At 44.4% G+C, this 13,379-nt stretch overlaps 7 protein-coding genes across 7 annotated transcripts; 2 read left to right on the top strand and 5 right to left on the bottom strand.

Annotated features, from left to right (window-relative positions):
* Window positions 1–134: 134 nt before the first annotated feature.
* Window positions 135–1,815, bottom strand: RRP9 (Rrp9p). The gene has a single exon (XM_020207227.1). It carries the CDS (start codon window positions 1,801–1,803, stop codon window positions 250–252), a length of 1,554 nt encoding a protein of 517 aa, XP_020067281.1. The 5' UTR covers window positions 1,804–1,815; the 3' UTR covers window positions 135–249.
* Window positions 1,816–3,098: 1,283 nt separating this feature from the next.
* CANTADRAFT_43774 (uncharacterized protein) lies at window positions 3,099–3,467 on the bottom strand (the record flags this gene model as incomplete). The annotated part of the gene is made up of 1 exon (XM_020209007.1): window positions 3,099–3,467. One exon carries the CDS (start codon window positions 3,465–3,467, stop codon window positions 3,099–3,101), a length of 369 nt encoding a protein of 122 aa, XP_020067280.1.
* A 246-nt stretch (window positions 3,468–3,713) lies between these two features.
* Window positions 3,714–4,460, bottom strand: CANTADRAFT_43445 (uncharacterized protein; the record flags this gene model as incomplete). The annotated part of the gene is made up of 1 exon (XM_020208958.1): window positions 3,714–4,460. The coding sequence occupies one exon, from the start codon at window positions 4,458–4,460 to the stop codon at window positions 3,714–3,716; it is 747 nt and encodes a 248-aa protein (XP_020067279.1).
* A 293-nt stretch (window positions 4,461–4,753) lies between these two features.
* CANTADRAFT_44368 (kinetochore-associated Ndc80 complex subunit) lies at window positions 4,754–6,721 on the bottom strand (the record flags this gene model as incomplete). Its single annotated transcript, XM_020209098.1, has 2 exons — window positions 4,754–6,394; window positions 6,470–6,721. 2 exons carry the CDS (start codon window positions 6,719–6,721, stop codon window positions 4,754–4,756), a joined length of 1,893 nt encoding a protein of 630 aa, XP_020067278.1.
* A 462-nt stretch (window positions 6,722–7,183) lies between these two features.
* CANTADRAFT_30702 (uncharacterized protein) lies at window positions 7,184–8,506 on the top strand (the record flags this gene model as incomplete). The annotated part of the gene is made up of 1 exon (XM_020208366.1): window positions 7,184–8,506. A coding segment is annotated over one exon (1,323 nt), but the record flags the coding sequence as incomplete, so codon positions are not given.
* Window positions 8,507–10,339: 1,833 nt separating this feature from the next.
* On the bottom strand, window positions 10,340–10,669 carry CANTADRAFT_24796 (uncharacterized protein). Its single transcript, XM_020207226.1, has one exon. The coding sequence runs from the start codon at window positions 10,647–10,649 to the stop codon at window positions 10,467–10,469; it is 183 nt and encodes a 60-aa protein (XP_020067276.1). The 5' UTR covers window positions 10,650–10,669; the 3' UTR covers window positions 10,340–10,466.
* Window positions 10,670–11,249: 580 nt separating this feature from the next.
* Window positions 11,250–12,629, top strand: DRE2 (electron carrier). The gene has a single exon (XM_020207225.1). It carries the CDS (start codon window positions 11,365–11,367, stop codon window positions 12,370–12,372), a length of 1,008 nt encoding a protein of 335 aa, XP_020067275.1. The 5' UTR covers window positions 11,250–11,364; the 3' UTR covers window positions 12,373–12,629.
* The last annotated feature ends 750 nt before the right edge of the window (window positions 12,630–13,379 follow it).

Raw genomic sequence — 13,379 nt, 5'->3', positions numbered from 1 at the left:
TCTTGGTTCTGAATAGCTTAGAGTTGCCTGAACACAATATACTAGGTTTGGCTAAAAAGAATATCGCCATGTAATTTTTGAAAGGGACCAAGTCTCGGATTATATCTACCATATTACAAGAATCGATATACTGTGTATATTAATTTTATGACTAGTCATGCTTATAGCTCTATAGTTTGACATGCTTTTTCAGCTAGAGTAAATTACCTGTAGTTCTGGAGTTTTCTAGCTGTCAGTGCTCAGTTTATACTAAACATCAAAAGCGAAACTCACTAATGCGTTTCTTCCTCCTTCGATTTTACCTAACCATCTTCCCAATCTGTGCTCCTTACTGACCAAGGCAAACACCACTAACTTGCCCTTCTCTTCAGCACTGTCGATCTTGACAACACATCCCTTGACACCTGCAATCTCTCCGATCATCTCGAAATTTCTCATGTTCTGTTGATCGATTCTCCACACTCTCAAACTTCCATCATAAGAACCAGTGATGAAAATATCACTGAATGGCACGGAATGTATAGCAGTGATAGGATATGGCTGTCTTTGAGGTACTTGTCTAGTAGATAACTCCTCGTTGACCTCGGCACTGGCTTTGGTGGATGCAAGGGCTGGTTGCAACCCATGAGATAATCTTTGGGTGGATAATGGCTTCTTCTTCGCCAAAGACCAGAATGATACATTACCATTATCGGAACCGGTCACAAACTTGGATTCGTCACACATGGACACCACCTCAATAGCACCTTCGTTGTAGGTAACCACTTCCGGCTCGTCATCCCTCTTCTTCTTTTTCTTCTCAAAGTCTCCTCCTCTGAAAGTCAATCTAGATTCTTCAGCAATTTTCCAGAACATGGCAGTTTTATCTCTTGATCCAACGGATACACATGTTTCTTTGGCCATGGATGAGATATCGGTTATGTTGTCCTGGTGTCCATATAAGATTTCCAACTGAGTAAATTGATTGATGGAATAAGTACGGATCTTAAGATCTGCACATGCTGCGTATAATTGATCTGTTCCTCTTCTGAAAGTAATCGCGTTCACGGGTGCTCTGGTCTCCAAGACTTTCAAAACGGCCAAGTTTTCACTGGACCATATGATCAACTTCGAGTCCATTCCTCCGGTAACAACAAACTTACCGTCGGAAGACACAGCGACACAGTTTATCTGATCTGAATGCCCTTTGGTATTTTTTCTGTGGCCCTTAATGTGCTTTATTCTTTGAGGTTTCTTTTTGTCTAGACTGATATTCCACTTGATGAGCTCGATATCTTTGGAAACGGTGTATAAGTAAGGATACCTAACTGCTAATGCGGTTAAATGCTTGCTGCCTATTCTGGTGGTGGTTATGGTGGTGGATTCTTTTTGACTGGAAACTTGTTCTCCGAAAAATTTATAGATATATCCCTTGTTTTCGGCCACATCGACTTGTAATCTTCTGGCAAGAATATCATCGTCCAAATCCTTGGCATCAAACTCTTCACCGCCGTCTAATTGATTCCCAAGGTTATCAAGGTATTGTTGGGCCAATCTTCTTCTCTTATCTGTTGCATTTTCGTCAGCAAACTCTTCGTCGGACGACAATTCTTCACTTCCTTGTTCTGCATCGAACTCCACTTGTTCGGTTTCAGAATCACTGCCATCTGTGATTTCATCTTCCTCTTGTTGAGTTTGTCTTTTATGTCTAGCAGGAGCACTATCAGCCTTACTCGAACGGGACTTTTTGGCCACGCTGGTTGTTCTGCTGCTCCTGTTCTTTCTCTTCTTCGAAGGATCTGATAAGAATGGATCACCTGCCATGTTTGGGATGAGTTGTACTGGTTGGTAAATTTTTCAGAGTACACTCTTAAAATTTTTGAGATGGTCTGTCACGTGAACTCCATCGCGACCCCAGATCGGACTATGGTAAGCAAGAGAGAGGCATATTACAGCAATGAGTGCTTTTAGGAGCCCATAATGGATGTTCAAAAGCAGAAATCGCAACTGTTACACGATTGTTTATTTTTTGCATGAATTTTAGCTTGGTTGTCCGTTTTTTTGACTTAACTCGGTCCCATAAACGAAAGATAAGTGTATAAAAAGCTGTCGGAGCGGAAATTCGGTGATAATAAAGTGGCATATACTGGGGGAGACGAAGCAGGCTGGTCTAAAGTACCTCAATATTATAATATAAAATAATTTTATTGAGTATTCCGAAGTTCTAGCTGAATTCACGAGAGAGCTACTACTCGTAAATCCTAGTATTTGCAATTTGGCCGAACCCTCAAGCTTGTAGGAATATCTTGATGGACCAAGAAGAAGTCACCTAATATCGTGTTTCGTTTTTTGTAAGTAATTGAGCATTTGGTGGCCCTGCAAAGATGTACCTCGTTGTGATCTTGCACTAATTGTTCAATCTGATTGATCTTATTCAGTTTTTTCCAAGTAAACATAGCGCCTCTGCTAGATGGATACATTACTTTTCAAGTTTGGTTAGCTCCAGGTAATTAAAGTTACCCTCCTTCTACTTAGAGAATTTGTGGGGTAAAACTTGTTAACACCTCACTGTTTTACATAGTTTCATAACTAAGAGCCTTAGACTTTCCGTTACTCGACTTTGGCTGGTTATTTACTAAACATGTTAAGTCATAAAGGATTAATAAGCTTTTATTTCAAAACTGATAAAATTATTGGAGAGAGAACCTCAAGCTGGATGGTAGTGTGCTATATTGGAACTTCATTCATTACAGTATTAACTCATTTAATATTCCAAAGTACGAATTGCGGATAAGATTATAGGAGAATAGATGTACAGTGAGGGATGATTAATATACTATTTTCATGCTATTGGAGCATCACTCATTATACATATTAACTCATTTAATATTATTCCTAAGCATGAACTACGGATTATTTACAGTAACAACGTCTATAGATCGAGTTCAAATAGTTCTAGTGAAGATACGACAATTACTTGGATATCACTATGCTTGCACTTCTATTTGGGATCAAATCAGCTCTCGTCCGCTAGATCTGACACCTGCATACAGGCCCCGGTTCAGGATGTTAGCCACCTACATCAGATACAATCAACGTCTATTCTCCTAGTCTCCTACCTACTCCAACAAGTCCTCGATGTCGTGGTCCTCAGCAGCATCGTAGGCTGTTTGGTATCTCAATCTGGTCTCTTCGGCAAGCTGGTCTATGATGGCTTGCTGCTGCTTCTTTCTGTTTCTGGTCTTCTTTCCCCATCCGAACACATTGTCCTCCTCGAGCTGCTTCTGCAACTCCTCCTTCTTCTTGTCAGCCTCTGGCTTGTCTTTGGCCTCTTTTTCGTCCTGGGCAAGTTGGTGCTTGAGCTGCTTGGCCTTAGCGTAGTTGGCGTAGTACTGGCGGAATAACACGTAGAAGCCAACCACCACGGCAAGACGGATGTACTTGGTGATGGTCTCCTTGGAGGCGTAGTCGTATACGAATTCAAACATGTTGGTGGACAAAGAGTGTTATGCTTAGTCAACGAATATTGATGGCGGTGGTGCGTGCAGGACGCGCCGGTGGGGCCGGAGATGAGGTGACGATGGGAGGGCGGAGGGAACGATGCAGGGGATGTGCAGCGCACAGCGTCGTGCGCAGCGTCGTGCTGGGGCGGTACTGTGCCCAGAGAACTGACCAGGCTCCACTGGGGGCGGGAAAGGAGTGAATTGTGACTTACGTAATGTATTACTAATTACCTACATCTCGTCGTCGCTGTCGAACGGGTCCAACTCGGGAAAGTCGCCCACCTCGACCTGCTTGGGCCTTACAAAGCTCCCGTGCTTGTCTCTGCACTCAAACACCCGGACGCCGTCGATGGTCCCGTTGTTTTTGCCCACAGGCTCGTCAAACTCCACCCCCACCCACACACTTTCGCCCTGATCAAGTGTCTCGATCTTGCCCACGTATCTGATGATGCCTCTTCTCTCGGAGCTGATAGTGATTATTCTGCACCGCTTGCCTACCTCCAACGACTTCGATGCCTCGAGATGCTCCTCTTGCTGGCGTGCCTTCTGTTCCTGGAACTCGGGGTTGAATCTCCCGAGTTGGTTCCTCTGTTTCCAGCTCAATACAGTTCCCGACTTCTTTGCGTACTCTTCTTCACTGAGCTTGAATCCGAAGTCCTCGCCTTCGTTGTCCTCTTCGAGATGTGCGAGCTCCGAGTCTGGGTTGGTATCTATGACGTGTAAACGACTCAACGGCACTATATTCAAGTGTGCCACGGTCTGCGCTTTGTCTCTAGCCTCGCTGTAGTCCTCAGCATCAGAAATCACCTTGTTGTCGTTGGAATTGGGCAATGGGTAGTATTGTATCGTTTGGTACTGGGGTGGGACGCCTGTGATGAGCTCAAGTCTGGACTTGAGGTAGTGGAGGTCCCACTGGGGAGAGATTCTCCTCTCTGAGGAGGTTATATTGGATGTAATGTAGACGTTGATATCGGCCATTGTTGTGTTAGGCAGGAAGGGCGCTTCGACTTGCCTTGGACCATATTCGTGTTTGGTCACGTTAAATATGGCACGTGATCTGTGGGGCAGAGTATTCCAGTACTGATACAAGGCTAGGTTCGAAGTGTGCCATGTCTACAATCACCAACAGTACCTTGTATGTGTTCATTGTGGTTAAATTACTTATCTCACCTGAGAGTATATAGAAATAAAAGTGCCCTTATAATAATACATGCTAATAATACATTGCCAACTCAAACTATTGTTCTCTCGTCTCTAGTGAAACTGGGATATCACTGGAGATTTTGCTCACCTTCCTTCTGCTCCTTTTCGTATTCGATCATAGCCAAGTCATCTAGGTCCAATAAGTTTGTTTGAATGCTCAATTTGAAATTCATGATGAACTCTGCCATCTTGCAACACTTGTCGAAAAGCGCTTTACGAGACTTGGCTAATGAATGTGTAAGTTCATCATGCTCAATCAAAGTGTTCTGGTATTGGTTTTCCAATTCAATGAACCCCTGGTTAGTGTTAATCTTGATTGATCTCAATTCTCTTTCCAACTTCTCGATTTGTGTAGAATATGTTGTGGAATCATTGATCATGGTTTCATAAATCTCATCGTAATTCATCTTACTAGCAGTGAGCTTGCTACCGAGTCCCTCCAAATATTCAGACTGTTCCAGGTTCTTCTCGATGACTAAATCACACTGCTCTTGGATTTTGATCTGCTCATCCTGATATTGATGAATTTTCGAATTGATTTCCGATCTGAATTTCAATAGTTCGATCTTTTCATCCTTCAAAACTTTATTTATGATATCGTTAGGCTTCAATGAAACATATTTGTCGTTGTCGGATGCCTCTTGACTGATTGAATTAATAGCAGTTTGCAGAAGTTTGATCTCAAAATCATAGTTGGGTGACTTCGTTTTCAGTATCAAATTGTTATATTGCTTGATAAAGTTCTCTAAACTCTGATAGTTCTTAATGAGTTCAATATCCTTGTCATTCAATTTTGATTGTGCATCTTCAAGCCTAGAACTGATCAAATCTATTGCTTTGGATAATTTGTCTCTTTCAATGTTTAAATTGTTTATTTCCGAGATTGTTATTCCCTTTTGTAAGATTTGATTTTCCAATTCTTTTTGTGATTGATTTATGCCTTGTAATTCTTCATCTCGATTTGTTATTTCCTCCTTTATTTTGTCAATGATTTCTGACCATTTCGATTTGCGGTTTTCCATTGTTTCAATATAAGCCTTGAACTTGATTAAATCATCTTCTAATGCCACTGACTTCTTCTCTGCTTGCTGTAGTTCAATTAGCTGGCCGTTCAATTCGCTGTGTTGTAATCTTAATCTGTCATTATCAGTCTCCAAATTCTTGATATCTTGCAATAAATTGGAATTCAATTTTTCAAACTCAATCTTCATTTCTTCGTAAAACTCACTGTAATCATCTTGTTCATTTATGAATGCCTGGTAGGAATCGCGTATATACTTGATGAAAATCTTGTCGAACTCATCGTCCGGGCTGATTAGTGAATCATCGATGTTCAAGTTCAGTATGGAAAGATTTAATTTAATCATCCAGTAAAGTATTCCTAGGAAAGATGGCCAATTCTGTCCTCCAACCGCACTGATTTGGGACCGGTTTATGCTGTCCAAGTACGGATAGTTCAATATTTTGAGGAGGGAGAATACTTCAACCTCGATCGACTTATGAAACTCGTAGTACGGGTCTATTTTATTGTACAAGAACTTGAAGATCAAAATGAAGTCTTTCTGGGTGGGTTGCTTGAGGGTTTTGAGGGTGATGGTATGGTTCATTTCGAGTTCGAAACGGTTGGTCACCAAAAAGTCATAAATTTCTTGCTGGATGAGCTGCTGGTAGTTCTTGTCACGGAGGGGGCGCTGGTCGATTGGTGTGGACTGGGACGGAGTGAGCTGGGAGCTCGGTATAGGTGGAACTGGCCCTCCATTCATGGAGGTTCTCTCTGTGAGGACGGTCTGGGGCGTTTGTTGCGAGCTGGATGAGGACGGCGGATGGAGAGCCTGGCCAGATAAGCTCTGTCTGCGCTTGTTGGTGGAAGCCGGGGTGGAGAGTAAGGACCTGCGTTTGGCACTGTTTGTTCCGGAGATGGCATCCAAGATGTTTCTTGATCCGAGCAACGAGGTCCTAGTAGCGGAACCCATGGAGAGATTTTTGCCGGTGTTTTTCCTCAAAAGGGAGGACGGAGCAGCCACATTCGAATTCATGCTCCATACAGTGGCAAGGGTCGTCGTGAGGAAGAATTGGAGGAGGTTATGGAAGAAGTTACCCGCCTTGACTCGTTTGTTTACTGGAAGCCATATGGTGAGCATTGGGCGCGCACGACCGGGTCAGACAAAGCGAGTATCAACATCCGACAGGTGAGTGTCACCACCAACAGCGCCCCGGAAAAACACCCACAACTGCTGGATCATCCCCACCGCAGAGGACTCAGACACTGTTCCTGCACCATAGGCCATCAGCACCCATCCACAGCATCTACATCCCCCCTCCGGCCCCCCCAAAACTGCCCCTCCAGAGCCTGGCCTCCAGACACTCCCTCCAGTGACCGCCAAATTACGCCCTCGTGCAAACAGTCAGTGCACGAAACGTCGACGTCAAGCATCTGTCCGCATAGCATTGCATTCCCTCCCAACAGACACTAATTCCCGGGCACCATGAGTGGCAAGCCCACCACCCCCATATCATCGCCCAAGATACAGGAATCCAACCCGTTGAGGCCCAGCACACCACCACGGCCACTCACAGCACGTGGCGGCGCCAGCGACCGCAGAAACAGGCTTTCAGCCAGCTTCTTGAAAACCCCAGAACAAAGCGTTGAGGGTCAACTCCCGTTCTCGCCAGCGTTGAAAAGGACTAATTCAGGAAACTTGAAGTCCCCCGACTACAAGCTCAACCACAACACCGTCAGCTCCCCATACAGCTCAGGCAACGTCCTCAAGACCCCAAGACACACAGGATACGACTCCGACGAGGGAGGCAAGGGCTACTACCAGAAAAGTAAGCTCCAAAAGACCCCCCAGTTTTTCTCATCTGCAAAAAAGTTGTTCCAGAACGATGACCAAGCCGGAAGTCCTACAGCAAATAAGGAGGACCTTTCTGAAATAAGCAGCCAGCTCAAGAGCAGGCTCAGCTCGGCATTGGGAAAGATACAACGCGATGACTCCCAAGCCAGCAAAATATCCTTCACAGAGTTGACGTTTGACTCGTCGCTATCGCCCACAAAGAAGGTCAGACAAGGTGACCAGCCTCCATGGACACCGTCCACCTCTGTTCAACGTGCAAACTTGAACTTACAGACATTACAGCAATCGCCTATGGCTCCTCCACATTCAGGATCAAGCGTATTGCATCAATCAAACCTATTTCCGACATACAATGCCAATTCACCGTTGAAACTGTCGCCATTATTCAATTCGGAGGTCCAAGGACGCAGTGCAGTCAACCTTCCATCGCCAGACGAAGAGTCAAGTGCACACAGTGCCCTCCTAGCAGCATTAAGCAGACAAAGAATAAAGTCACGTACCTCGTTTTCGAGTCCTTCAAGAAAACGAGCCTCATTAGTGGGTGAGTCTCCGCACCCCCAAAAATCTACCAACTCAGATCATCATCCCATCCAGTTACCTTCGTTAAACGTAGCGTTGAAACCAAGCGAAATCAACAACGAAAAGGGCAAGAGTAATAATGAACAGGACGCTGTATTATCGTTGATGTCGTTGTCTTCTCCTCAGGCTATTAAGTTCTCCCACAGTCGAAACCACAGCTTGAACGATACTTCACCAATATCACCTGGAGAATCACTGTCATTATTAGCGAGTCCAATTAACTCGCAGAGTCAGAGTGGTCCCCTTCATCCCATATTGCCTCCAATCTCAGGGTTGATTCAGAGCTCTAAGAAGAAATCCAAAAACGGTGCTGGCTCACCCAGCTCTAAACACACCACCATCGACAATGACGCTGACCTCACTGAAAACGATGAAACAGACATTGACGATGAAGCCACGGACGAGGAAATAGACAGCTGAATCCGACACGACCCCTTCCACGATTTAAACCACGACCCGATGAACAATTAATCCAGGCCAAACTAATCCTAGTGACTCCTGCGCGACACTTCAATTCTCTCGCTATTGATGTTTTACCTGAAATTTTGCGGCCAAGCAACACCTATTGCTCCCGCGTCTGTAATTATATCAAACGTTTAATGAACGAGTAACCATTCCATTTGACCATGCCTAAGCCAAACTGTCTGCTCTCCTAACTCTCGAGCCGTAAGATTATTATTTTGGTGCTGCAACGGCACACATTTGGCTCAGAATCTCCAACAAAGACAAGCCCACTTCTGATAGTTCGAGGTCTGACAATTGCACAGCGGAAAAGTTTCAGCTAGTCCAAAATCACATATTGGTCATTAATTTGCTCCTCTCCTGATATTTGGCCCTTCTCGGATGTTTTATTGTGTTTATTCAGTTTCACCCGTGGATAAAGTGAGTTCGGAATTAACAAGCACAGTTTTGTGATGATCAAGGATGAGCAATTTGTGGGCCTCGGTATATGGCCACATTTCCGTGAGGGTTGACAGAGACCTGGCCAGAAAACAGCTTCTGGAACGATACCCAGATTATGCATCTGTAGACAATAACCCATTGGACATCGTCAGAGCATCCCAATATTAGCGAAGACCAGCATCTAGCGGATAAACCACTCTATGCAGCTTTCGGAGAAGGAATTCTGGATTTCTTGGTCGTTCGCCTGCAAATACAAAGACTTGCATCTACGATGGTAAGTGTCTACCGGATTCGAAGCTTGAACACCTATTATCGTAACCTAGTAAGGCGAGCACATGCATTTTGGCCCTCGGTCATACGAACAATATACGTCACCTAAACAATTGTCCACACGTTCGCTACAAAAATAATAAAGAGCATCCACTCCAGAAAAAGTACCACAAGCTCCTAAGCCCGAAAAAATCGCCCCCATGAACCACGAAGAAAATAACTCCTGGTTTCCTGTAAACAATTCGGGTAACGAGAAGTAACCAATGATCTAAGAAGACCGTGGTATCCGGATTTTATTACTATTTTTCAAGTTTCAGATTGAACCCTTAAAAATAATTTGGAGGCTTGAAAATACATTCTTTATAGTAAGCTTTCAGCCGTCACATTATTTTTTAGTATTTTGTGAAGGATGGAGCAAAGGTGGATAAACGCCTGTAAATGTGCTAAAGTACCTAGGATTGGGGCGGTATGTCGCATAGCATACTTCTCTATGTTTTAAAGAATTTGTGGTTCAAATTAGTCCAAAAGTCATTCTTATCCAGTTAAACGGTCAGGAGATTAGCGGAATGTAAGCCGCACTAGTACGACGCTTATACCTAATTCGAGATAAGCCTTTTTTGCAAGACCAAGCTCGTTTTAAGAATTCGTTTTAAGAATTCATCATGTACCGCGGGCTTTGGGGCCCATCCTCTGATCCGATGACTTGGATGGTGCAAACCCCGATCTTGCGCAATTTGGCGCTCGATTGGCTGAGCCCACACAACCGCCAACTGAGCGTCTACTGAGCCTAGCACGCCTGTGATATGTCTGGCGTGCTTTGCATGATTACATCGTGGCGATTAGTCGGCTAAAACCTTTAATTTGCTCTAGCATCCTGCCGGTATGGCCGGAAATGTTCCCACAGCGACGTTTCGGGCATCTCCGGCGAGAATTAATTGAGCAACAGAAAACTATATGTAAAGAAGTGCCTACACAACTGCCAGCACTATGTAAGTACCGGAATCTCTTGGTAGAGGTCACGCAGTCAAAACATCTACGAAGATTTTAAGGTTCTTCTTCCCATGAACAAGTATTGTTCCGAGAAGTTCTGGATTTATTGTGGGTCCGCCTGGAACCAAGATAGGCACCAGGATGCATATCGTCCCGGAACAAATCACGCAGCCTCAAGTTGTTCCTAATTACAGTGACATGTCCGCTTTGTGCTCGAACCACGGCTGGTTGTTTCCGAAAACAATAGATGTTCTTCAAAGTCTATTGCCTGGCGGTTGAGTTTAACCTCGGCAGAAGCATATTGGCCTATTTGAAGAGGTGATAGTTTCGTACCAAGCGTTTTAGGAGTCAGGCAACAGCTGGACATTGCAGTCCAAAATGGAAATGGCAATGGAGAAGATGGATGTTTTGGCGCAAGGGAAAGTCGGGAGAGAAATTTATTCGGTATTTCTAGTGAGTCCACAAGACGTAGCATTTTTTGGAGTAAATCCACCACAAGAAGAAAGTGTTATTCGAGTAGATCAGCCGCGCATCATTCGAGTAGAACCACTGCAAGAAAGCAACATTGTTCGAGTAATGCATCACGAGATGCTCTGGCAAGTCCATCATAGAATCCTCAACCAGCTGTATAGTACAGAGAGCAGAAAATCAGCGGTTGGTAGCTTGTAGCAACGAATGCAAAATGGAATGGCCAATAGCCATTTTTCTGGAGTCAGCTTCGTCCAGCCGTGCTCACTTTTCGTGTCAGCAAGATCTGTGCCTGACAAAACCTCCAATTAGACCCTCCGCCCGTAATCGTCCAGGACCATTTCTTCGCAGCCAATTATCACCCTGTATAGTAAGCAGACCCCTCCGCCGTTATCGGTATTTCTCACGTCACGTGCGATAATCTCAACTTCAGGCCTTCATGCAGGATTTTTGTGCATAAAAATTTATGATCATCTGATAATAACTAAGCAGTGACTAACCTCCAGTAATCAGCCTTTTGCACCACTTAATACTTAAAGGCCATATCTGTCGCGCCCAGTTAGCATCCACAGCACACTTAAAAGTCAAGACAAATACTACACACAGCACACAGAATGAGAGTCCTATTACTTTTACATCCCACCGTGGTTACTGAGCCAGAGACCGTGGAAAACGTCAAGAAGTCGCTCTCTACCGATGGAGCCGTCATCGACCAACAAATCATAGACAGAGTCACCAAAGGAGCCGTGGAGCTTGACAAAAACGCATACAACAAGGTGGTCTACATTAACCCCAACCAAGACAAGACCATCCCGGTGCTGATGATGAAGTTGATCTACGATACGTTGACTGACGATGGTCAGTGCAGTGGTGACTTGCCCAGCGACCAGAACCTAGACGCGTTGATGACGGGATTTGTCGTTGACGAGAACAAGGCGTGGATCAAGCCCAAGCCAGTCGAAACCGTGGTTTTGAAGAAGAAGTCTGGGCCTGCGTCCGGCTTGAAGAAGCTTCCTACGTTCAAAAAGCTCGTCAGCAGCCCTGTTGGCTTGACAGACACGTCAGCTCCAAACACCGACGACGAGGGGGATCTCTCCATGAAGAGAAAATTGGAGCAGACAAAGTTGTCGTACTTCAGTGAGTCCGAGGAAGAAGACGACGACGATAACGAAAACGAATACGAAACTTACAACCCCAAAATCATCAACGAAAATGACCTTATCAAGGACAGCGACCCATCCAACTTGATAGTTCCAAGACCCTGTGAGTTGCCAAACGGCAAGAAAAGAAGAAAGGCGTGCAAAGACTGCACCTGTGGATTGAAGGAGATCGAAGAAAAGGAAGAAGCCAACCAGAGGCTGTTGCAGGACTCCATAATGGGCCAGACAGTGCAGTCTGCCACCTTGGAGGCCATTAAGATCGAAGAAAGACTCAAGCAAAAAGTCCAGTTCAGAGATGAGGAGTTGGCCGAAATCGACTTCACGGTAGAGGGTAAGACCGGAGGTTGTGGCTCGTGTGCGTTGGGTGATGCCTTTAGGTGTGATGGTTGTCCATACTTGGGGTTGCCCCCATTCAAGCCAGGAGAAGTTATCACCATTGATAGTTTGGGCGAGGACTTTTAATTCTACACCGTCAGCACACACAATGCCGAAGTCGAGCCTTATAGAGTCCCATCGAAGGGGACGGGCAGGGAACTGACGTATATCCAATAAATATTAGGTTAGCATCTTCAGTGCAATGTAGGCAACTTCCTATCGTAAATTCATCAGAAAGAGTAAAGAAAATTTATTTCAAAGCTTAAAATGGCCATCTGTCAAGGGAATGCGCCAGTGATAGAAGACTAGGAGACGTCATTAAATAGTCGTGAGTCAGACAGGAGATACCAATAAATGTAGTGATAGACGCTAGACTCAATAGTTAATGAACTTAGCGGTGGAAAGATAGAGCCTAGAATCTGATCGTTAACGACGAACAGAGTAGATAGTATTAGGACGGGATTAAATTTTATGATTCAAGAAATGATGGTTAATGATATTGTGACTGAATCATTTAGAGACAGTATACCAATTAATATGGTGGTGGCCAATGGTTAGTGAACCTAACTGTGGAGTAATGTATTGAGAGAAAGTGTTCCAATAAATGTAGCGATACAAGGGTAGAATCTCATCGTTAATGAGCCTGCGAGTGATGCATTTAGATGGATATGCCAATAAATTTGGTGATACTTCGTTTAATGAACTTACACTTCTGAGTTTGAGGAAGTATACCAATAAATGTAGTATGAGAGGTAAGAAATTATCCTAATGAACTTACACTGTAGAGTGATGTTTTACAATGAATACCAATAAATTTAGTGATACTGAAGTAATGTTTAACCGGAGTATACAATATGTAGCTGCTCCTCGCAACATTCTCAGGTATACGCTGCAAGAAGAGACGAACCCGTATTATCTTTGGGGCCTGTCTCGTAGTTTATTTGGGGTAATTACGATATTTTTCCCGAAGCGTCCCATCTACTATATGCCCGGGCCGCTCAGGAGCCAGACACAGCCTTTTCCTCACCACGGGCTGGTAAGTCTGAAGGCCTGTTATCGCGAGTAACCATGCATGAATGCAAGATCACAAACCA

This window comes from Suhomyces tanzawaensis, assembly GCF_001661415.1.
Source record: "Suhomyces tanzawaensis NRRL Y-17324 unplaced genomic scaffold CANTAscaffold_1, whole genome shotgun sequence".
Taxonomy (NCBI): domain Eukaryota; kingdom Fungi; phylum Ascomycota; class Pichiomycetes; order Serinales; family Debaryomycetaceae; genus Suhomyces; species Suhomyces tanzawaensis.
The sequence above is the reverse complement of the archived record's forward strand: the minus strand, read 5'-3'. Positions and strand labels throughout refer to the sequence as shown.